At 40.0% G+C, this 23,908-nt stretch overlaps 1 protein-coding gene across 5 annotated transcripts in view; it reads left to right on the forward strand.

Annotated features, from left to right (window-relative positions):
- ARMC2 (armadillo repeat containing 2) overlaps positions 1 to 23,908 on the forward strand; it is a 135,054-nt gene that overhangs the window by 91,350 nt on the left and 19,796 nt on the right. For 2 of the 5 annotated variants that reach the window (XM_058734902.1, XM_058734905.1), the window contains 5 exons: positions 1,789 to 1,911; positions 2,220 to 2,333; positions 4,877 to 5,009; positions 5,540 to 5,700; positions 12,224 to 15,250. In XM_058734902.1, the coding sequence (XP_058590885.1) occupies positions 1,789 to 1,911; positions 2,220 to 2,333; positions 4,877 to 5,009; positions 5,540 to 5,700; positions 12,224 to 12,381 (689 nt within the window). In that variant the 3' untranslated portion in view covers positions 12,382 to 15,250. Of the gene's footprint in view, positions 1 to 1,788; positions 1,912 to 2,219; positions 2,334 to 4,876; positions 5,010 to 5,539; positions 5,701 to 11,430; positions 11,595 to 12,223; positions 15,251 to 23,908 lie in introns of those variants that run through there. The other 3 variants (XR_009263195.1, XM_058734903.1, XM_058734904.1) reach the window with 3 other exon arrangements.

The raw sequence follows: 23,908 nt of genomic DNA on the forward strand, positions 1-23,908 counted from the left end.
TTACTTTTGTGGGGCTAAATGCACATAAAGTGCTTGGTGCTGTTCATGATAGATGCCTCATAGCTGTGAATGCCTACCCTCTTGCTCCTGATGTCAGTCACTATTCCTTCTGGCCAAATGTGTAGTCCTACAGAAGGTGGTGATACAGAAGAGGTACCCCCCCCCTTTTTTTTTCTGGACAAGCTAATGAATTGTCCTACCAAGGCAAGAGACAAAAAAACAACAGATTCCCAAACACTGCCCAAACACTGCCCATGGTCTAGCGTCGTCAGTGGGGGGTAGCAGGAACCAGGGCTCCTAACTGGCATTGCTACATCTGCCAGGAGATGAGTCTGAAGGCTGAGTAGAAGGCAGGGACAAAATGACTAAGGGCCTTATATGCTAAATAAAGAGTTCATTCCTTCACTCATTCTTGCATCCAGCAATTATTTATTGAGCACCCCTATGTGCCAGACTCTGTTCTAGGTGCTAGGAATGCAACAGTGACTAAAACAGATACATCCCTAGTCTTGTGGAGCTTCCATTTTAGTCCTAGAAGACAAACATTAAACACTGAACAGGTCAAGGTCAGGTGATTATATGTGCTATGGAGAAGATAACAGTAGGGTAAGGGGAGGGGTGCTTGGGAGATTCGGTTGAGTGTCCAACTTCGGCTCAGGTCATGATCTCACAGTTCATGTGTTCGTGCCCCCCGTCTGGCTCTGTGCTGACAGCTCGGAGCCTGGAGTCTGCTTTGGATTCTGTGTCTCCCTCTCTCTGCCCCTTCCCCACTCATGCTCTCTCTCTCAAAAATAAATAAACATTAAACAATTTTTTAAAAAGTAAGGTAAGGGGAAGAGAATAATGGATGCTATTTTATATAGGGTGATTAAGGAATGTGTGCTCAATAAGGTGATGTCTGAGCAACAACCTGGAGGATGTGAGGAGTGAACCAAGTGGATAACTGGAAACAAAGTATATTCTAGACAGAGGGAGTAGCAGCAGTACAAAGGTTTAGTCAGGATCATGCTGATATGTTAAAAAAAAAACGGGGGGGGGGCAGGAAGACCAGTGTGGTTGGCACTGGGGACCCGGGGGCTAGAACGTCAAGTGAGGCCAGAGACATCAAGATTAGGGCTGCCCAGGTAGGGCCTGATGCCCACGTAAGACAAGTGACCTTAGCTGACTTACTATTCAAGGATCATCATGTTAAGGATGGACTCAGGGAGGAAGCTGGAAGAAGAGTAGCCACTTAAGAGGTGAGGGATGGGCTAGGTGGTACTAGAGGAGGTGAGAAGTGATCAGAGTCTGCGTGTTTGGAGGGCAGCACTGATAGGAGTTATGGATAGAGTTTGCCCCCAGGATCGTTCTGTTGCGAGGTGGAAGTGTGGGGAGCAGACTGGAAGTGTGGGGAACAGGCTGGAAGTGTGGGGAACAGACTCACAGGGTGGAGCCCCCAGAGAGCTCAGGAATACGGCAAACCAGTGGGGGTGAGAGAAGCTCAGCTTGCTGGTGTGTTGGCACCTCCACTTTACTACAAACACAGGGCCTAGATCAGCCCAATTTGTCCAGACCCCCTGGCTGGAGGGGCCGAGCTTAGAGTGTTCTAAAACCTGGCCAGGAGTGGTCCTCTGCTTTTGATGCACTTCCACGCAGGAAGCGTCCTGGGAAATAAAGCAGCAAACAGTGCCCTTGCACAGACCTTGCCTGGGACAGCTTGTCCCTGGGGCTGCTGTTGCTGCAGTTAGGATGTCGTTGTTTCTGCCCCTGCAATGAGCCTTTGGTACCCTTTTCCTTACTGTGTTTCAGAATACAAGTCAATTGAGGATTGCGAGGAGCTGGTGATCAATACTACAGCCACAATCAACAACTTATCTTACTACCAAGTGAAGAATTCCATAATTCAAGACAAAAAGCTATATATTGCTGAATGTAAGGTTCAGTGTTGGGTTTGGGTGGATGAATATTTAACATTTTGACTCTATTTGCTAAACACAGACCTGGTGGCATTCCTATTTTCCGATTTCTGGTACAGATATCAAAGAGCCTCATTCAATTCTAAGACATTGGAATATGGGGAAAAGTTAGTGGCCAAGTTCTTGCTAAAGTCTCTTACAGTTTGTGTTTTATTATTGCTTTAAGATTTTGAGTTATCAGTATTTAGTATAATACTGGAGCCTAATAGCCTTTAAATTAAAACTTAAATTCACTGGTTTTATTTCTCTGGTCCCCAAACCCAGTGCTCATAAAGCTTCTTGTGAGTAATAACATGGATGGAATCCTTGAAGCTGTGCGTGTTTTTGGAAATCTCTCCCAGGACCATGACATCTGTGATTTCATTGTGCAGAAAAATGGTGAGTTAATGATACTCCGTGTTCATCAGCATGTACTTCTTGCCAATAAACAGCTAAGCAGTTCTAGAGCTTGGGTCATGACAATGTGATGCTTGTTTCTGCTTTGGGATGCGCAGCGCTTGACACGCTGTTCCATGCATGTGGAAGGCTCTCCACTCGATATGCCAGGATAGATCTGGCCAGTGTTCTCAGGATTCCCCTCTCCCTTGTGCATGGTCTTCCGAGTTCTGAGATGGTGTGTGTGTGTGTGTGTGTGTGTGTGTGTAAGGGAAACAATCTATAGTCATTATTACTGTCCATGAGAATGGACTCAGTTGACATTCTCCTTCACGTACTAGAATGTCCATTACAGCCCTACTTGTAATAGCAACAAATGGAAAAAACCTAAGTGTGCATACATCATGATATGTTCATGCAACAAAAAGTTCTACATCAATTAAAATAAATGAACTAGAGATTCGTGGATCAACATTGATCAGCCTCAAACATAATATAGGAGCAAAACAGCTAGTGATTGGAGGGTACATACAGAATAATGCCATTAATATAGGTTTTAGAACATGCATAACGATCTTGAGTATTGTTTATGTAATGTATAGTAATGATGTAAAGGTACAAATGACATTTGGAAATTGTAAACTCCACACTTAAGATAGAAGTCACCGTTGGAAGGGAAGGTGTGCCCAAAGATATAAAATTGGATCTGTAACATTTTTTTTTAAGTTTATTTATTTTTTTTATTTTGAGGTAGGGAGGGACAGAGAAAAGGAGATAGAGAATCCAAAGCAGGCTCTGTGCTGTCATCCAGGGCTCAGTTCCAAGAACCATGAGAGTATGACCTGAGGCGAAATCAAGAGTTGGTCACTTGGGGCACCTGGGTGGCTCAGTCAGTAAAGCGTCTGACTCTTGATTTTGGCTCAGGTCATGATCTCACGGGTTTGTGGAATCGAGCCCCTAGTCCAACTCTGTGCTGACAGCATGGAGCCTGCTTGGGATTCTCTCTGTCCCTCTCTCTCTCTGCCCTTCCCCCCACTCATGCTTTCCCTCTCTCTAAATAAATAAATAAACTTAAAAAAAAAAAAAAAAGTCCAGGGGTGCCTGGGTGTCTCAGTCAGTTAGGCTTTGGCTTTGGCTCAGGTCATGATCTTGCAGTTTGTGAGTTCGAGCCCTGTGTCAAGCTCTGTACTGACAGCTCAGAGCCTGGAGCCTGCTTCAGATTCTGTGTTTCCCTCTCTCTCTACCCCTCCCCCACTCACTCTCTGCCTCTCTCTCTCGCTCTTAAAAATTAATAAACATTAAAAAAATTTAAAGAAAAAGTCGAATGCTAAACTGACTGAGCCACCCAGGCACCCCTGTAACATTTTATTTCTTAAGCCGGGTGGCAGGTACACAAGATAACCACCTCTATACATCTCAAATATTTCATGTAAGTATAATACCTAAAACTTCCTAATTATCCATGGTAGCAAATTTAGGTAATACAGATATTAAGGGAAAAAAGCAGCAGCAGCAAACTGTCACCCATAATCTCACTCCCCCAGAGATAACTGTTAACATTTTGGCGCATTCTTTAGACTCTTAAACACACACATGTATGTGTCTGACCCTTCAATGGGACCAAAGTCAGAACAAGATGGCCACCTCTTAGGTGATAGGGTGGAGGCAGAACACACTTTTATCCAACCTCCCCCAATCTTTTGCCCAGCCCCTTCTGGGGGTATAAGAAACCAGGATAGATGGCTCCATTTCCTAGGTATAAAGGAAAATGGTTCCTAGAGGTGGGAAGCCTGTCTTGCCCTGAGCTGCCCCCTACTCTGGAAGTCCTGCCTTGCTACAGGCCAGTTTCCAGCCATCTGAGCAGTTCTTTTACAAGCCCTGGAAGACTTTAGAGATCGCAACAGGAGCCTACTTCCCCCCCGGGGTTCTGTATTTTTTTTTTAATGTTTATTTTTTTTTTGAGAGAGAGAGAGAGAGGACCAGTGGTGGGAGGGGCAGAGAGAGAAGGGGACAGAGGATCTGAAGCAGGCTCTGCGCTGACAGCCCTTTGCAGGGCTCGACTTACGAACCACAAGATCATGGCTTGAGCCCCAGGCAGATGGTTAACTGACTGAGCTACCCAGGCACCCCCAGGGGTTGTGTATTTAAAGAAAATTGCTGCAAAGGTTCAAAGGGGCCCTTGAGAAGAATCAGATGGTAGAGATGAATGTCACCTGTGTGGTTGGAGTTTGTGATTTTTTTTTTTTTTCCCTTTCTACTGGAAGGGACTATATCATTGCCCCAGGGAGGGAGCTGCTGCCTGGGTCAGATGCAGCACTGCTGGGGGACCAAGGACTTGGGGGATGGGGAGCAAGTTCTAGATGCAGTGGATGTTGGCAAACCCACAGCTGGGCATGAGTAAAGCCTTAGGTAGAATGGATTAAGTCCCCTAGCAGAGTTTCCGGTTTTTCGAGCCACTCCCCATTTCCCCCTTTGCCATTTATAATCTAAGGTACAGCTGGGAACCCTCAGCCTTATTGGTCCACATTTGTTCTCTGTCCTCCCAGTACACAAGTTCATGATTGCACTGCTCGATGCTAAGCATCAGGATATTTGCTTTTCTGCCTGTGGCGTTCTCCTAAATCTCACTGTGGATAAAAACAAACGTGTCATCCTAAAAGAAGGAGGTGGCATTAAAAAGTAAGTTTCAAGGCATGGAGTCCTGACTCTCAGATGTCAGAGGGAATGGTTTCCCATGGAGCTTGGGCCCCTCTCATCACTCTTCTGGGGTGGAGGTATTTCAGCATTTGGAACTGCCAAGCTATGGGCTGAAGAGGAAATTTAGGTACCACTGGACTCTTAAAACCGTTCAGAAGTAGGTTATTGCTACTTTGTAGCTACTTAAATTTATAGATGTGAAATGTTAAAAAACCACTGAATTACATATAATACATATTAAATAATACAGGATGATCGTCATTATGCTAAAAATACAAAAATTAAAGAGATTCTGACCAATAACTTTTCTTTTTAAGTTTATTTATTTTGAGAGAGACAGAGACAGCTCGAGTGGGGGAGGGGCAGTGAGAGAGGGAGAGAGAGAGAATCCCAAGCCAAGTTATGCACCGCGAGATCATGACCTGAGCTGAAACAGAGAGTTGGACGCTTAGGTGACTGAGCCACTCAGGGTCCCCCCTAACAACTTCTTAATTTGACTTTTATTGACGTAGGTTGGTGGATTGTTTAAGACATTTTGGTCCTACCGATTGGCAGCTGGCCTGCTTGGTTTGCAAAACTTTATGGAACTTCAGTGAAAATATCACCAACGCTTCATCATGTTTTGGAGATGAAGACACCAACACATTGTTAGTCCTGCTACCATCATTTTTAGGTAAGACTCCAGACTGTGAGTCTGTGAGTTTTATCAGAGTAGGAGAAATGTTCTTTTCTGTGACCAGCATGGGTAAAGATTGGTATGTGTTTGAGTAGCTGTGTAAATTTGGAAATATCTAAGAGGCAGAATGTTATTTACAATGGGGACACAAGGACTCCAACTCATTGGATTCTGTCATGGTTTTTTTCTGTGGCTTTTCTCATTTTTTTCTTTTCTGAATTTTTTTATAAACTGCCTAAATACCAGATGTGAGCATAAATTATTGGTGTTGTTTAAAAATATATAACATTGGAATTGATAAAATATGGCTAAAAGTTACTCTCAAGTCATGGTTTTAATGGATCTATACATTTTAATTAGCAACTATGTTATGTGGAGGAGGGTCTGTGAAATTATTTGACATTACAGTGGGGTTCAGACCACTGAAAGGGAAGAAATCACTGATACAAATCAAAGGAAAGGATAGTTTCTTATGTTAAAAAAAAAGTTTTTTTAGGAGAATTTTTTTCATTCTGGGTTAGGTCTAAAAACAATGATTTAAATAAGTAAGTGAATGTTTTCAATAATCCTTTTTCTCAAAATGGAGACCATGTCTGTACCATTGCCCAGCCACCGTGTTGCATCTGCAAGGCCATGTGGAAGCTCTCAGTGTGGCTCAGAAGCTGTGGATTCCAATGCTGGTGTTTTCTTGTGGTGTGATTTGACCAGAGAATTTCAGGACCTGTCTTTTCATCTCTGAGATGCGGACATGATAACCCTAGCCCTGCTCTGCGGAGTAGTGAGGATCAAATAAGCATCTGAGTGCATAATGGAAAGACCACAGGGCCCATAGCACACCGTTCTGAGTTTAAGCCCTTGCTTTTGTCACATATAAACTTTTAATGTTGGGCTTAACCTCCCTGAATTTATATTTTTTCATCTCTAAGCTAGGGACCATTGATGGCCACTTTGTGGAGTTGTTAGAATATAAAGGAGGAGACATTGTACAGAGAGCCTGATAGAGTACCTGACACATGAGGAGTCCTCAAAACAGGGCTGTGAAAGTGCTTTGTAAATGCTAAGTGTTGTAACAATGTTATTAAACAGGAACTCAGAACCAGAAGTTACTTGAAAGAATCAGGATTGCTAGATGGATGTGAAATTTGCTCTTTTCAGGTAAATATAATTTTGTGGGTGTAGGAGTAAGAAAAAAAAAATGAACATGATTTTAAATCACTGAGGTTCACAGTCTGCTCTGGTAACACTGAGCTTTCTCAGGTTGCCAGGAGCAGAAGTCTGTGCTCAACTTGCCTTAATTCAGTTCTCAAGTGGGGCAGAGAACATTGGGATTGGGTGTGGAATTTAAAAAACACACACTCTTGTCCTGGCCCCATCCCCAGGCATGCTGATTGAGGAACTCCAGGGTGAGGCCAATTGTCTGTGTTTTTTTCAAAGTTCCACAGGTGAATTTGCTATGCAGCCAGGCTTGAGAACCCCTACCTGCTCAGTGAAGGAGTTTCAGGGAAGGGTGCACAGGGAAGAAGGAAGCCAGGAAATAAGCACATTGCCCAAAGCCTGCTGGAGGGGCACTCAGGACCTAGAAGGTCATTCCAGATGAAACCAGAGTCCCTGAGTGACCCCTTCAGTGGCAGGCCATCATCTGCTCCACCCTGCTTGAGACTCAACTCTGCTCAGTCTCTGCTGTGATGCAAAAAGTCCCTAGAGGCTCCTGCTTGGTCATGCTTCAACTCTCTCGAGGCTTCTTAGTGCTGCCCTCAGCATGTGTCTCCTCTGTTGTTGGCACATCTTTCTATGTGTCTCCTGTTGGGGAAGAGGTGTGGTTGCTTTCCTGAATCACTCCCTTGGGGTGTAGGGCTTTCAGGGCTAAGGCAGCAGCTGCCTGTACCACAGCCTACCTGTGGCTTCTTTCCCTGGCACATAGGTCCAGAGCGGTCAACCATAAAGAACAAAATGGTGGGGACATGTTACATATGGGCCCCTTTGAATTTTTTTTAATTAAAAAAATTTTGTTTTGAAGTTTATTCATTTTTGAGAGAGACAGAGTGCAAGTGGAGGAGGGGCAGAGAGACAGGGAGACACAGACTTCAAAGCCGGCTCCAGGCTCCCAGCTGTCAGCACAGAGCCCGATGTGGGGCTCTAACTCACGAACCGTGAGATCATGACCTGAGCCGAAATCAGGTGCTTAACTGACCGAGTAACCCAGGTGCCTCACATAAGGGCCCCCTTATACCCCGTGTGGGCACGGGCAGCTTCTCAGCAGAATGCAGTACCCGGCAGGCACTTCATTCTAGTAGCCCCTCCCTCAGGCTTCCCTTAGAACCAGGGCAGGCTTCTCCTTGTGCTTCCCCAACCTCTGAGCCTTTGCATGTGCCCATCCCAGCCAGGTGCTGCCCGTCCCTGCAGACCTTTCTCACACAGCTTTTCAAGCCCACAGTGTAGTCATAGGAAATCTGTACTTCTTAAATAGCAATCGTGAACTGTGTAACTTCTCCTGTGTTATTGTTTTGTAACTTTTATCTTGTTTCCCCACTCCAACTGAACCACTTTAGGGAAATGATATTGCCTCATATGAAGTAGGTCCTTGATAGATGCCTGTAGATTGGCTTTCTTTCTTTCTTTCTCTCAAGTTTTTTTATTTTGTGAGTGAGAGAGAAGGAGAGAGCATGAGCAGGGGAGGGGCAGAGAGAGCAGGAGAGAGAGAATTCCGAGCAGGCTCTGTTCTGTCAGTACAGAGCTGGAGGCGGGGCTCGGTCCCAGGAGCCATAAGATCACGACTTGAGCCAAGATCAAGAGTCAGATGTTTAACAGACTGAGCCACCCAGGTGCTCTGATTGACTAACTTTGTAAATCCTCACCCAAACCCATGGAAGGGAACTGTGGTGTGGAGAGCAAAAATAAACACATTTGATCAGGGAGCCACAGTGTGTCAGGGATTTCTCACGTGATCACTAGGCCCTCCTTACAAATTCTAAGGACTGAACTCTTTCCTGGTGTTTGCCTGTGTGGTGCCAGCCTCAGACCCTTACCTCTGACAGGGCTGTAGTATGTCTGACCAGCCAGGATGCAGCAATTAGTATGCACAGGTGAGTGAGAGTGTACTGGAATTCCAGTTGTTTCACACAGATAGCTAAAAAGCTGGCCATTTTGAAAACAGAATGAGCTGTTAAATCACAAAGCCCACATTGAAGTGTGCACTGCTTTTAGAAATAACAAGGCAATTGATAACAGTAATAGAAGTTAGCCAACTTTTTTTTTTTTTTTTTTTTTTTTATGGGTGACTGAGGAAAGACAAAAAAAGGAGAAAGTAATGGTCCTTTACATGGTTGGGACATTGGGACATTGATGTTCTTTTTGGAAAGTAGCTTAAAAAGAAAATTGTCTGAAACGTCCTGATGTATTGCAGTCACTTCTTATAAACTCATCAGTAGTGTGTTTATCTTGATGTTTATCTTAAGTGATGTACACAAGTCTGGCACACTGTTCTACCGTGAGCTTCTCTCAGGAGAGCTGGTAACTGGTGATCAGTGTGTGCAGTTTATTAACACAAAGAACACAGGTTATTTTATGTTCATCGTAACATATGTTCAACTTAGCACCTAGGTTGTGAGACAAGGGGTAGAGTGAGGCCTGGTGTTCAAGTTAAAGGATCACATTAAAGGGGCTCCTGGCTGGCTCAGTCAGTGGAGGATCCGACTCTTGATCTCAGGGTTGTGAGTTCAAGCCCCATGTTTTAAGTAGAGATTACTTAAAAATGTTTTTCTAAAAAAATTAGAAGAAACTAAAGGATGACATTAACAAGCCCACACTGAAGAGCATGGACTGTGAGGACTGGGCCTTATAATAGGAAAATAATCAAACCTTCTTAGAGCTACCTGGTGCTGAACAGAAAACTGGGAGATAGTGAAGTAAGAGAAGCTTTAATTGATGCTGCAGGATACTTAAACTACAACAGAAATCGTGATATAATGATCACTGAGGAATTTATTGTTTTGGGTTCTTTACTCCTTTCTATACCTTTCTAAAACTTTCCTTTAAATTCTAGTATTAGAAGTATGCTGTTCACACAGAAAGCTTAAGAATGATTGGTTATCAAAATCAGTGCTTTCCATCCTGTGTCCAACATCTTTAAAAAAATGAGGTGGTAGCAAAGAAAGAAAATATCAGAATAAATTACATGCAGTAAGACTAAGTATTCTATTGTGAAATGGTTGTTGATTGTAAATAAATATGTAAGTCATAATGTACAGTCCTGATGTATGTATCTTTTAGGTCAGTCAAGAGTTTGAAAATCATAGATATAAATTGTTCTTGAATTTGCCTCTGCTATTGTTTTTAAAAAAATTTTTTTTTAATGTTTATTTTTGATGGAGAGAGAGAGCATGAGTGGGGGAGGGACAGAGAGAGAGGGAGACACAGAATCCAAAGCAGGGTCCAGGCTCTAAGCTGTCAGCACAGAGCCCAATGAAGGGTTTGAACTCGAGAACAGCAAGATCATGACCTGAGCCAAAGTCAGACGCTCAACCGAATGAGCTACCCAGGCGCCCCCTCTGCTATTCTTTACTGCAAACACTACACATTCCAAAATATAATATCTAGTGTAGTAGGGCACTTTCTTATGTATTTGTTGTATTTACTTTCAAACTTCAGACTGCTTTTTGCTTTTACTTGTAGCTGTTGGGCCACTTTTGTTTCCTTGTCTAAACCAATTTACAATTAATAGGGTTCGAGTGTGGATTAACTAATCATAGGCCAGACCTCAAGAAAAGTAACACAGTCTTGACATTAGATTGAAAAAAGCCCTAAAACACCCAAATAGAGATTTGCTAAATCCACTAAATCCAACTAAAACCTGTGCAGAGGAAGGAACTGCCAAGTGCCTGGGCAGCCGGCAGCCCTAAGCCTCTTTGGAAAGAAGGGCATTAAATAAGAGAATTCATCGTCTGACATGAGTTTATGCTCAGAAAACCTGGAAAAGAGTGAGGAGGAAGAGGATCGAGAAATCTCTCAGGCTTCTCATGTCTGGAAGTAGCTCAATATTGGCTTTGAAGGCCCAGAAGGCCGTTGGCATTCTCCTCCCCTCGAGGCCCTGGTTAGCTTGTGGGTGGGGAGGTCCAGGTTTGCCTACAGGAGCTGGGAGTGCCTCAAAGGGAGTGCCTTGCTGAAGTGTTTGTGTCTGTCCAGAACTTATCTCTGAGCGGCGCGGCTGTCCTCTTGGTTGGAGGAGAGGTGGGGGAGGTCCAAACTGGGATTGCAGGCTGCCTTATCTTACTCAGGGTACTGACACTAACACCAACAGTGCCGAGGTACAAAGGATATATGAAGATACACAGTGCAGACAATTTGATGTAAACAGTAATGAAGCATTTGATAATGGGATTTTAATTAGCCCTATTAAAAAGTTTGCAAGTTATGTAAGTAGCAATATTTGTGGTCATTTAAGGGCTTGGTGGTTACCACTTACCATGTCTGCTTCAGCCACAGACCTAGGAAGTGGAAGAGCCAGTCTTCTGACCGGCAGGCCAATCCATTTTCCTAAAATCCTTCACATACGGGGTGTGAGGCCCAATATAAACAAGCAAAATATTGGCACAGAACGCTTAGTGGCCGTTTATCTTCCTATTTGGGTTGGATAGACTTTCAGTGTTTACAGAATTCAGGGTGCCCTTGGAATAAGAAGCAAATTAAGGTTGTAATTTTTTTTTTTATTTATTTTTTATTTTTTACTAGTGCTTTTCTACATTATACGTGGACTCACTTGGGATTCTAATACTACTTCACTACTTCAGATTCTCAAAGTCTCCCACTTTTCACTGTTATTGGTGAGAGCATAGGGGCCTTTACAAAGAAGTACACTGAGGCTGCTTTAAAGCCAGCAAAATTGATTTTCAAATCAAGTGTCAAATTCAACTGTGTTACTTTCTGAAAAGATTTCCTGACTCCTTTTAGATCTGTCAACCACTGAAGTAATTCACTTTTCTAATGTGCAGATAAGGAATATCTATTAATATTTTGTTTCTCCTGAGAAACTGTGATCTGACTTTTGGATGTGGATATAAACACTTGGGGATTAGTTGAAATAAGAGCCCAACTTAATCCAGGATTTTTTTTTTCTTTTGAGAAGATTATTGTCCTTTTTATAGTGAAGAATTACTTTTATACTTTTTTTTTAATTTTTAAATTTATTTATTTATTTTGAAAGAGAGAGCGAGTGGGGGACGGCAAGAGGGAGAGCATGAATCTTCAGCAGGCTCCACAACCAGTGTGGAGCCCAACTCTGGGCTCGATCTCACAAACCGGAATGTCATGATCTGAGCTGAAATCAAGAGTTGGGCACTGGACCACGCAGGTGCCCCAAGAATTACTCCTATAAAAAACAAATGTAACCCCCAAATCATATCTGTGTCATATTGAGATTAGAGATGACCCAGGATGAATTTAACTTATGCCATCAAAATTTAAACTTTAACCAGTAGGATTACATGCCAAAATAATTGCTGTAATTTTAATTTTTTGGGTGCAGATGAAGAACTAGCACTGGATGGCAGTTTTGATCAAGACCTAAAAAACTATCACAAACTCCAGTGGGAAACAGAATTCAAACCTGTGGCCCAGCAGCTCCTGAACCGAATTCAGAGTCATCATACCTTCCTGGAACCACTGCCTATTCCTTCTTTCTAACATGATGTAGATTAACAACAGAAGCAAGAAGTCAGGCCTCCTTCATTCTTACAGAGTGGTAACATGCATGAACATTTGTTTTTCAGTATGGACAAATAGTGAAAGTTTTTCAGATACTGATTTTAGTGAGTAGTCTAAGTATCTTAGAAGAAATAGGCATTTCTTCTCGTTAGGTAGGTATTATGGAAAAATGAATATAAATGTGCTCTCTGCTATGAGAAATGTAAGATGAAAATATATTCACAGTTTTTCAAAGTACATGACTTCTTCTTCTATTCTGTATTAAATACTTCGGTTCCAGTCTTAAAATCTGGATTTAACAACTTTGGAATTTAAGTGTTTGTCAGTTCAGTAAGTGAACCGTGCAATGAAGACTCCTAGATTTTGTATCTGGGCAGAATGGTGATCAACACTGTGAGGAACACATCACTACATAACCATCTGTACTAATTCTTTGTCCTCTAATAATAATTTTCTGGTCAGGTACCAGTATTTTTCTTGTTTTCATGTTAGGAGCGGGAGTAAGCAGAAAAATTTAGAGACACCTGCTTTGGGCAATCTACTCTATTAAATAAGTAAGATAGATGAAAAAGGGAGTATTTTACCTCTTTCTTTTCATTTGAAATAAAATGACTAGACCACACAGTCCTTCTAGTTGTAACTCTCTGTGATTAGGGAGGTGATAGAACATCCTCAAAAGGGTATAGGCTTAGGTAAATGGCAGATCTCAGCTTGAATCCTAGCTATCTCCTGTGTGGACCTTGGGCAAGCAACTTAATTTCTTTAACCTCAACTGTAAAATGGGAATAGTAAAATAGGAATGTTTTATTCTAGTGCAGTTTGGGAAAATAACAAAAACATTAAATGGGCAAGTTGCCTAGCACAGTGTCTGATGTGTAAGTAGGTGCTCAATAAATTATAGAATGGTGATGGTAATTTTTTAGTTTACTGTTCTTTGCAGGGTAAGTTTGGCCTTTGAAAAAATGATAAAAACCAAAGAAATTGAGATGATTATTCTATATTAGCCAAATGAAGATTTGGAAATAAAAGCAGATGCACTACTCTGCTTGGAGAAAAGCTGTTATGAATGGCTTATCTCTCACCCTACAAAATACCAAGACTAATGGGAAGAGGGCATGTACTCCAGACTGGATGGGCTCTCAAAGACCATTAGAATATAATATCTAAATTTTCAGGAATAAATAGACTTTCCAAGGGCCCTTCTAGTCTGGGCCTAGTCTCTGACAAGGGCTCAGCAAAATCCCCTAGGGATACTTATTGTATACCTTATTGTATAGTCTGAGGGGCTGATCTCTCAAAACCATTTAAGGGTCTAAGTCTTTTTTTTTTTTTTTTTTTAAATCCATAGCAGGCCATATATTCTACTTTCACTGAAAAAGATCAAACTATTTCTCCCCCCAAAACAGCTCCCTCAGTATTTATAACTAATATAATAACTCATGGTGGAATACCATTCTTCCTATTCTCCATATAAACTCTTCACCCTCACACTCATGTGCAAGCTGGACCTTTTGGAACCACCTATCTGCCTTCCCCTTCGCCTTTTAAAAATATTTTTTTAGGGATCTCTATACTGTACATGAAGCTCAAAATCACAGCCCTGATATCAAGAGTCACATGCTCTACTGACTGAGCCAGGCACCCTTGGTTTTTTTTTGTTTTTTTTTTTAAGTGATTAAAAAAAAACACATAAAATTTACCATACTATTTTTAAGTGTACAGTTTAGTAGTGTTAGTTATATTCACATTGCTCTGCAAAAGAGCTCTAGAACTTTTTCATCTTGCAAAACTAAAACTATATTCATTAAAAAAAAAAATCCCCATTTCCTCTTCCCCCCAGCTCCTAGCAACCACCCTTCTACTTTCTGTTTCTATGAATTTGATTAGATACCTCACCTAAGTGGAATCATATGATACTTGTCTTTTTGTACTGGCTTATTTAACTTAGCATAATGTCCTCAAAGTTGATTCTTGTTGAAGCATGTGACAGGATGTTCTTCCTTTTTAAAGCTGAATAATATTTCCTTGTATGTATATGCCACATTTTGTTTATCCAGTCATCCATCAGTGGACATTTGGGTTGCTTGTACCGCATAGCTATTGTGAATAATTCTGCTGTGAACATGGTGTGTAAATAGCTCTTTGAGATCCTCCTCCTTTCAACTCTTTTGGGTATATACCCAGAAGTGGAATTACTGGATCGTATAGTAGTTCTATTTTTAATTTGGGGGGAATATCTATAATGTTTTCCATTGAGGCTCCACCATTTTACATTACCACCAACAGTGCACAAAGGTTCAAATTTCTTCATATCTTTGCCAATGCTTGTGATTTGTTTTTTATAGTAATCATCATAATGGGTGTAAAGTGATAATGTCATTGTGGTTTTTATTTGCATTTCTCTAATAGTCAGTGATGTTGAGTGTATTTTCATCTGTTTGTTGACTGTTTATATATCATTCCTGGATTAATGTCCATTCAAGTCCTTTGCCCATTTTTTAGTCGGTCTGTTTGGGTTTTTTGTTGTTGAGTTGAAGGAGTTCTTTATATATTCTGGCTATTAATCCCTTATCAAGTATATAATTTGCAAATATTTTCCCTCCTTCCATAGGTTGTCTTTTCACTGTTGATTGTCCCTTTTGATGCACAGAAGTTTTTTGTTATGTATGCCTGTCATGGGGCTCAAACTCATGACCCCAAAATTAAGAGTCACATGTTCTACTGACTGAACAAGCCAGGTGCCCCATTGATACACAGAAGTTTTTAAGTTTGATGTAGTTCCATTGGTCTATTGTTTCTTTTGCCTTTGCTTTTGGTGTTATAGCCAATAAATCATTGACAAACCCAATCCCCTGAAGCTTTTTCCCTATGTTTTCTCCTAGGAGTTTTATAGTTCTTATATGTAGGTATTTAATACATTTAATTAATTTTTGTGTATGGTATAAAGTAAGGGTCCAACTTCATTCTCTTGCATGTGGATATCTAGTTTTCTGAGCACCATTTATTAAAGTGATTGTCTTTTCCTCATTGAACAGTCCTGGCATGCTTGTGCTTAATTTGACGATACACATGAGGGTTTATTTCTGGGCTCTCTGTTCTATTCCATTGCTCTGTATGTCTGTCTTTATGTCAGTACCACACTGCTTTGATTACTATAGCTTTGTAATGTATTTTTAAATCAGGACATGTGAGACCTCCAACTTTTTTTACAATATTATATTAGCTTCATGTGTACAACATAATGATTCAACAATTATTTACATTACAAAATGCTCACCAAAATAAATGTAGTTACCATCTGTCATCATACAAAGTTATTAATAACATCATTGACTATATTACCTATGTTGTACTTTTCATCCCCATAAGTTCTTTATAACTGGAGGTTTGTACCTCTTAATCCCTTTTACCTACCTTGCCCATACTCCCATGTCCTCATCTCTGGCAGTTGCCAGATTGTTCTCTGTATTTATTAGTCTGTTTCTGTTTTTTATTTGCTTGTTCACTTGTTTTTTAGATTCCACATATAAGTGAAATCATACAGTATTTGTCTTTCTCTGTCTGATTTATTTCACTTAGCATAATACCCTTTAGGTCCATCCATGTTGCTGCAAATAGCAAGATTTCATTTTTTTTTACTGCCCACTAATATTCCATTGTGTATATAAACCATATCTTCTTGATTCATCTATCAGTGGATGCTTAGGTTGCTTCCATAACTTGGCTGCTGTAAACAATGCTGCAATAAACATAGGGGTGCATATATCTTTTCAAATTAGTGTTTTCTTTTTCTTTGAGTAAATACCCAGTAGTGGAATTACTTGATTGTATGACATTTCTATTTTTAATTTTTTAAGGAACCTCCGTACTGCTTCACATAGTGACTGCACCAATTTACATTCCCAAAAGTGCATGAGGGTCCCCTTTTCTCCCCATCTTTGCCAACACTTGCTAGTTCTCGTCCTTTTGATAATAGCCATTCTGTGTGGTATGAGGTGCTATCTCATTGTTTTGATTTAGATTTTCCTGATTAGTGGTGTTGAGCATCTTTTCATGTGTCTGTTGGCCATTTGTATGTCTTTGGAAAGATGTCTGTTCAGGTCATCTGCCCATTATTAAATCAGATTCTTTGTGTTTTGTTTTTTGTTTGTTTGTTTGGTGTTGAGTTGTAGGAGTTCTTTATATATTTTGGATATTAACCCCTTACTGGACATAGCATTTGCAAGTGTCTTCCCCAATCAGTATGTTGTTTTGTGTTCATGGTTTCCTTACTGGACATAGCATTTGCAAGTGTCTTCCCCAATCAGTATGTTGTTTTGTGTTCATGGTTTCCTTCACTGTGCAAAAGCTTTTTAGTTTGATATAGTCCAACAGTTTATTTTTGCTTTTGTTTCCCTTGCCTAAAGAGACCAATCCAGAAAAATATTACTAAGGCTGACATCCATGAGTTTACTGCCTATATTTTCTTTTAGGAGTTTTATGGTTTCAGATTTTACATTTAGGTCTTTAATCCATTTTGAGTTTATTTTTGTGTATGGTGTAAGAAAGTGGTCCAGTTTTATTCTTTTGCATGTAGTTGTCCAGTTTTCACAACACCATTTATTGAAGAGACTGTCTTTTCCCCATTGTATATTCTTGCCTCCTTTGTCATGGGTTAATTGACCATATAAGTGTGGGTTTATTTCTGGGCTCTCTATTCTGTTCTGTTAGGATCTAAGTGTCTGTTTTTGTGCCAGTTCCACATTGTTTTGATTACTTTGTAGTGTAGTTTGAATCTGAGGTTGTGATACCTCTAGCTTTGTTCTTCTCAAGATTGATTTGGCTATTTGGGATCTTTTGTGGTTCCACAGAAATTTTAAGATTTTTTTCTTCTAGTTCTGTGAAAAATAATATTGTTATTTTGATAGAAATTGCATTGAATCTGTAGATTGCTTTGGTAATGTGGACATTCTAATAATATCCTTCCAGTTCATGAGCATGGTATGTCTTTCTATTTATTTGTACTGTCTTCAGTTTTTTTCATTAACATCTTATAGTTTTCAAGGTACATATCTTTCACCTAGCTATTTTATTCTTTTTGATGCAATTGTAAATAGGATTGTTTCTTAATTTCTCTTTCTGCTATTTTGTTATTAGTGTATAGTATTGCAACAGATTTCTGCATATTAATTTTGTATCTTGCAACTTTACTGAACTCATTTATTAGTTATACTAGGTTTTTGGTGAAGTCTTTAGGCTTTTCTATATATGGTATCATATCCTCTGAAAATAGTGATAGTTTTACTTTTTCCTTACCAATTTGGGTGCCTTTTATTTGTTGTCTGATTGCTGTGGCTAGAGACCTCCAGTACTATATTGAATGAAAGTGATGAAAGTGAACATCTTTGTCTTGTTCCTAGTCTTGGAGGAAAAGGTTTCAATTTTTCACCATTGAGTATGTTAGCTGTGGGTTTGTCATATATGGCTTTTAATATCTTGAGGGATGTTCCCTCTACACCCTCTTTGTTGAGCGTTTCTATCATGAACAGGTGTTGAATTTTGTCAAATGCTTTTTATGCAGCTATTGAGATGATTGTACGTATATATTTTTTTATCGTTCATTTTGTTAATATGGTGTGTCATGTTGACTGATTTGCAGATATTGAATATCCTTGCATCCCTGAAATAAATTCCACTTGATGGTGATAAGTGAGACTTTACAAATGTATTTTTGAATTCAGTTTGCCAAAATTTTGCTGAGGATATTTGCATTCATGTTCATCAGGGATATTGGTCTGTAATTTTATTTTTTTTGTAGTGTCTTTGTCTGGTTTTGGCATAAGGGTAATGCTGGCCTTATAGAATGAATCTGGAAGCATTCTTGTATTTTTTTTGGAATAGTTTAAGGTATTAGCTCATCTTTAAATGTTTGGTAGAATTCACCTGTGAAGCCATCTGGTCCTGGACTTTTTTGTTGTTGTTGGGAGTTGTTTGATTACTGACTCAATTTTGTTGCTAGTAATCAGTCTATTCAAATCTTCTGTTTCTTCCTGATTTAGTTTTGGAATATTGTGTTTCCAGGATTTATCCATTTCCACTAGTTTGTCCAATTTGTTGGCATATAGTTTTGCATAGTAGCCTCTAATTATCCTTTGTCTATCTATGGTGTCAGTTCTCCTCTTTTATTTCTAATTTTATTCTTGAGTCCTCTCTTTTTTTCTTGATGAGTCTGGCTAAAGGTTTATCTTTTCAAGGAACCAGCGTTTAGTTTAATTGATTTATTTTTAAGTCTCTACTTATTTCCACTCTGATCTTTTTATTTTTTTCTTCCTTCTATTAATTGTGGGATTTGTTCTTTTTCTGATTTCTTTAGGTGTGAGATTATATTGCTTATTTGAAGTTTTTCTTGTTCCCTGAGGTAGACCTGAATTGCTATAAACTTCCTTCTTAGAAATGCTTTTGCTGCATCCCAAAAGATTTTGAACCATCGTTTCCCATTTTCATTTGTTCCAGGTATTTTTTTTATTTCCTTTTTCATTTCTTCATTGACTCATTGGATGTTTAGTAGCAGGTTTAGCCTCCACTTATTTGTGTTTCTTCAGGTTTTTTTTCTTGTAATTGACTTCTAGTTTCGTACTGTTATGTACAGAAAACATGCTTGATAGGTTTTTAATGTTAAATTTACTGAAACTTGTTTTGTGGCCTAACATGTGATCTATCCTGGAGAATGTTCCATGTGCACTTGAAAAGAAGTGTATTCTGCTTTGTTTGGATGGAATGTTCTGTATGTATCTGTTAAGTTCACCTGCTCTGTGTCATTCAAAGCCACTGTTTCCTTATTGACTTTTCTGTCTGGATGATCTATCTCTTGATGTAAGCAGGACATTAAAGTCTTCTACTGTTATTGTTTTGCTGTCAATTTCTTTATGTCTGTTGTATTCGTTTTACATATTTATGTGCTCCTATGTAGGCGTGCATAGATATTTATAATTGTTACATCTTCTTGTTAGATTGATCCCTTCATCATTTTGTAATGCTCTTCTTTGTGTTTTGTTACAGTTTTTGTTTCTAAAGTCTATTTTGATATATAAGCATTGCTCCCCCTGCTTGTTTTCCACTTCAGTTTCATGGAATATCTTTCTCTATACCTTTACTTTCAGTTTCTATGTGTCCTTAGGTGTGAAATGAGTCTCTTGTAGGCAACGTATAAGTGGATTTTCTTTTTTTTAATCCGTTCAGTCCTTTGATTGGAGTATTTAGCTCATTTAATTATTGGTAAGTATGTACCTGTTGCTATGTTGTTAATTGTTTTCTGGTTTTTATAGTTCTCTGTTCCTTTTTTCTTCTCTTATACTTGTCTCTTGTAATTTGATGACTTTCTTTAGTGTTATGGTTGGATTCCTTTCTCTTTATTATTTGTATATCTATTATAGGCTTTTAGTTTGTGGTTATCATGAGGTTCATATTTACCATCCTAGATATATAGCAGTCTATATTAAGTTGATGGTTGCTGAAGTTCAAACACATTTTATTTTTTATTTTATTTAATTTATTTTTAAACATTCATTTTTGAGAGAAGAGTGCAAGCAGGGGTGGGGCAGAGAGAGAGAGAGGGAGACACAGAATCTGAAGCAGGCTCTAGGCTCTGAACTATCAGCACAGAGCCTGATGTGGGGATCAGACCCACAAACCATGAGATCATGACCCGAGCTGAAGTTGGATGCCCAACCAAGTGAGCCACCCAGGTGCCCCAGTTTAAACACATTTTAAAAGCACTATACTGGGGGGGCGCCTGGGTGGCGCAGTCGGTTGGGCGTCCGACTTCAGCCAGGTCACGATCTCGCGGTCCGTGAGTTCGAGCCCCGCGTCGGGCTCTGGGCTGACGGCTCGGAGCCTGGAGCCTGTTTCTGATTCTGTGTCTCCCTCTCTCTCTGCCCCTCCCCCGTTCATGCTCTGTCTCTCTCTGTCCCAAAAATAAATAAAAAACGTTGAAAAAAAATTAAAAAAAAAAAAAAAAAAAAAGCACTATACTGGGGCACCTGGGTGGCTCAGTCGGTTAAGCAGCCGACTTCAGCTCAGGTCATGATCTCGCGGTCCATGAGTTCAAGCCCTGCGTCGGGCTCTGTGCTGACAGCTCAGAGCCTGGAGCCTGTTTCGGATTCTGTGTCTCCCTCTCTCTGACCCTCCCCTGTTCATGCTCTGTCTCTCTCTCTCTCTCTCTGTCTCTCAAAAATAAATAAACGTTAAAAAAAAATAAAGCACTACATTTTTACCCCATGCACGTTTTACCCCATGTGTGTATATGATATCATGTTTTACATATTTTTATTTCATGTATCCTTAACTAATTTTTATAGATATAATTGTACAACTTTTTATCTTTTCACCTATATGCTAGTTTTATAAGTGATTGAGCTATATCTTTATATGTTTGCTTTTACTGGTGAATTTTTTCTTCCATAATTTTCTAACTTCTAGGTATGACCTTTTCATTTCCATTTAAATGTGCCCTTCTGGGGTGCTTCAGGGGCTCAGTTCATTGACCATCTGACTTCAGCTCAGGTCATGATCTCACGGTTCATGGGTTTGAGCCTTGCATGGGGCTCTGTGCTGACAGCTCAGAGCCTGGAGCCTACTTCAGAGTCTGTGTCTCCCTCTCTATCTGCCCCTACCCTGTGCACACTGTGTGTCTCTCTCTCAAAGATGAATAAACATTAAAAACAAAATCAAAATAAAGTAAAAAAAAATTAAGATGTCCTTGTAACATTTCTTCTAATGTTTAGTGGTGATGAACTCTGACTTTTGTCTGGGAAACTCTATCTCTCCTTCAATTCTGAATGATAACCTCGCCAGGTGGAGTATTCTTGGCTGTAGGATTTTTTCCTTTCAGCAGTGACTAGATCATGCCACTCACTCCCTTCTGGCCTGAGGAGTTTCTGTTGAAAAACCAGCTGATAGCCTTATGGGATTTCCCTTATAACTATTTTCTTTTCTTTTGCTGCTTTTAAGATTCTCTCCTTATCTTTAATTTTTGACATTTTAATTTTTATATGTCCTGGTATGGACCTCCTTGGGTTCAACTTGTTTGAGGTGCTCTGTGATTCTTAGACTTGGATGTCTGCCTCCTTCCTCATGTTGGGGAAGTTTTCAGCTATTATTTCTTCAAACAAGTTTTCTGTTCCTTTATTTCCTCTCTTCTCCTTCTGGGACCCCTATAATGCAAATGTTACTATTTTTGATGTTGTTGCAGAGTTCCCTTAGCATATCCTCATTTAAAAAATTTTTTTTCTTCTTGCTGTTCAGCACTGATGCTTTCCATTACTCTGTCTTCCAGATCACTGATCCGTTCTTCTCTATCCTTTAATCTGTTGATTTCCTCTAGGGTATTTTTCATTTCAGTTATTATATTCTTCAGCTCTGATTGGTTCTTTTTTTTAAATATTTTCTATCTCCTTGTTGAAGTTCTCACTGAGTTCATCTACTCTTGTCTTAAATCTGTTAAGTATCTTTATGACCATTCCTTTGATTTCTTTATCAGATAGATTGCTTACCTCCATTTTGCTTAGTTCTTTTTCTGAGCTTTTTGTCTTATTCTTTTACTTAGAACATATTTGTCTGTGTCCTCATTTTGTCTAACTCTCTGTGTTTGTTTCTATGTATTAGGTAGGTTAGCTACATCTCCTGGTCTTGAAAAGAGTGACTTTATGTAGACAGTGTCCTGTGGGGCACAGTAGCACAATCCTCCCTGGTCACCAGAAGCAGGTGCTCTTGGGTGTCCCCTGTGTGGGCTGCATGTGCCCTCCCATTATGACACAACTGCTGTGTGCACACTGGTGGACAGGGTTGGTTCCCAGGGTGGGTGACTACAATGACTGGCATAACTATTACAGGTGCACTGGTGGACAGATCTCCCCCCACCAGAGTGACTGGCTGCAATGACTGGCATGACCATTGTGAGCATGCTGGTGGGTGAGGCTCTCCAATTTCTTAGGGAAGGATCTGCTTTGGAAGGGTACCAGTCTTGCCAGGGCTGCCTACAGGGTTTGGTGGGGCACTAGTGACTCTGGGGGGATGCTGGTCCCAACTCAGGTGTGGTGGGACAGGAGTTAATTTCGGAGGGGTGCCTACTTGAGGTGGGTCCTCAGAGAAACTCCAGGGCACCATGAGCAGTGCTAGCAAGGTAGATGGAAAACAATAGAACTGGCTCCTCCCAGCTTCTGGCCAGCTAGGCTGAAGGTAGGCAAGAAAAATGGTGCCAATTTGCATTTCTGTTCCTGGAGAAAGCTCCTACATATGCCTGCCTCTCTGGCACATACCATAAAATTAGTTAATCTCCTTCATGTATAATCCAAGCAATTTTAAACTGCTGTTTTTGTGCTGGGTTTTAGAAAGAGTGATATAGCACTGGCCCTTTAAGAGCCAAGTCTCTGTTTCCTATAGCCTTCCAGCTCTCCTGGAGTTAAGCCTCACTGATTTTCAAATCCATTTGTTATGAGTGCTTGTTTCCTTAGTGCAAGTCTTCAGGGCCAGGATGTCCAGTGTGGGGCTTAGTCTTTTTACTCTTCAGGGAGGACATCTGCACCTGTGATATCCCTCCTGCTATGGATGGCTGTCTTGGAGGTTTCATTCCTGACCACATCTCTTCTCCTACCTTTCTCACTGTGGTTTCTTCTTTATGTGTTTAAGTGTCACAGATGTATTCTGCCATTCTTCAGGTTGTTTTGAGGGTGAGTTGCATTATATGTAGCTATTGCCATGATATGTCCACGGGAGGAGGTAAGCTCAAGACCCCTTCACTCTGCCATCTTCCTGGAATAAACCTACTTTGTTCTTTCTCAAGAGTGTTTTGGCTTTTGGGGGTCTTCTGAGACTTCATATGAATTTTAGGATGGATTTCTCTATTCTTGCAAAAAATGGCATTTTTGAAAAGATTACATTAAATCTGCAGATTTAACAATATCCTGAAGTCTTTCAATCCAAGAACACAAGATGTCTTTCCACTTATTTGTGTCTTCTTTCTCACAGAAGTTTATTGTAGTTTTCCATGTACAAATCTTTCATCTTGGTGAAACTTCTATTTATTCTTTTCGATGTTATTGTAATGGAAATGTTTTCTTAATTTCCTTTTCAGATTGTTCATTTTTAGTGTATAAAAATGCAACGGATTTTTGTGTGTTGATTTTGTGTCTTGCAACTTTGCTGAATTTACTAGTTCTAATAGGTGTGTGTGTGTGTGTGTGTGTGTGTGTGATCTCTAGGGTTTCCTGCATATAAGATCATGTCACTTACAAACAGATAATTTGACTCTTCCTTTCCAATTTGAATACCGTTTCTTTTTCTTAACTAATGGTCCTGGCTAGGACTTTGAAAACAATGTTGAATAGAAGTGATGAAAGTAGGGATCCTTGTCGTATTCCTGATCTTATAAGAAAAGTTTCAGTCTTTTCATTGAATGTGATGTTAGTTATAGGCCTTTCACATATGGGCTTTATTATATTCAGATAGTTTCCTACTAATTCTACTTTGT

This window comes from Neofelis nebulosa, chromosome 6 (genome assembly GCF_028018385.1).
Source record: "Neofelis nebulosa isolate mNeoNeb1 chromosome 6, mNeoNeb1.pri, whole genome shotgun sequence".
NCBI lineage: Eukaryota > Metazoa > Chordata > Mammalia > Carnivora > Felidae > Neofelis > Neofelis nebulosa.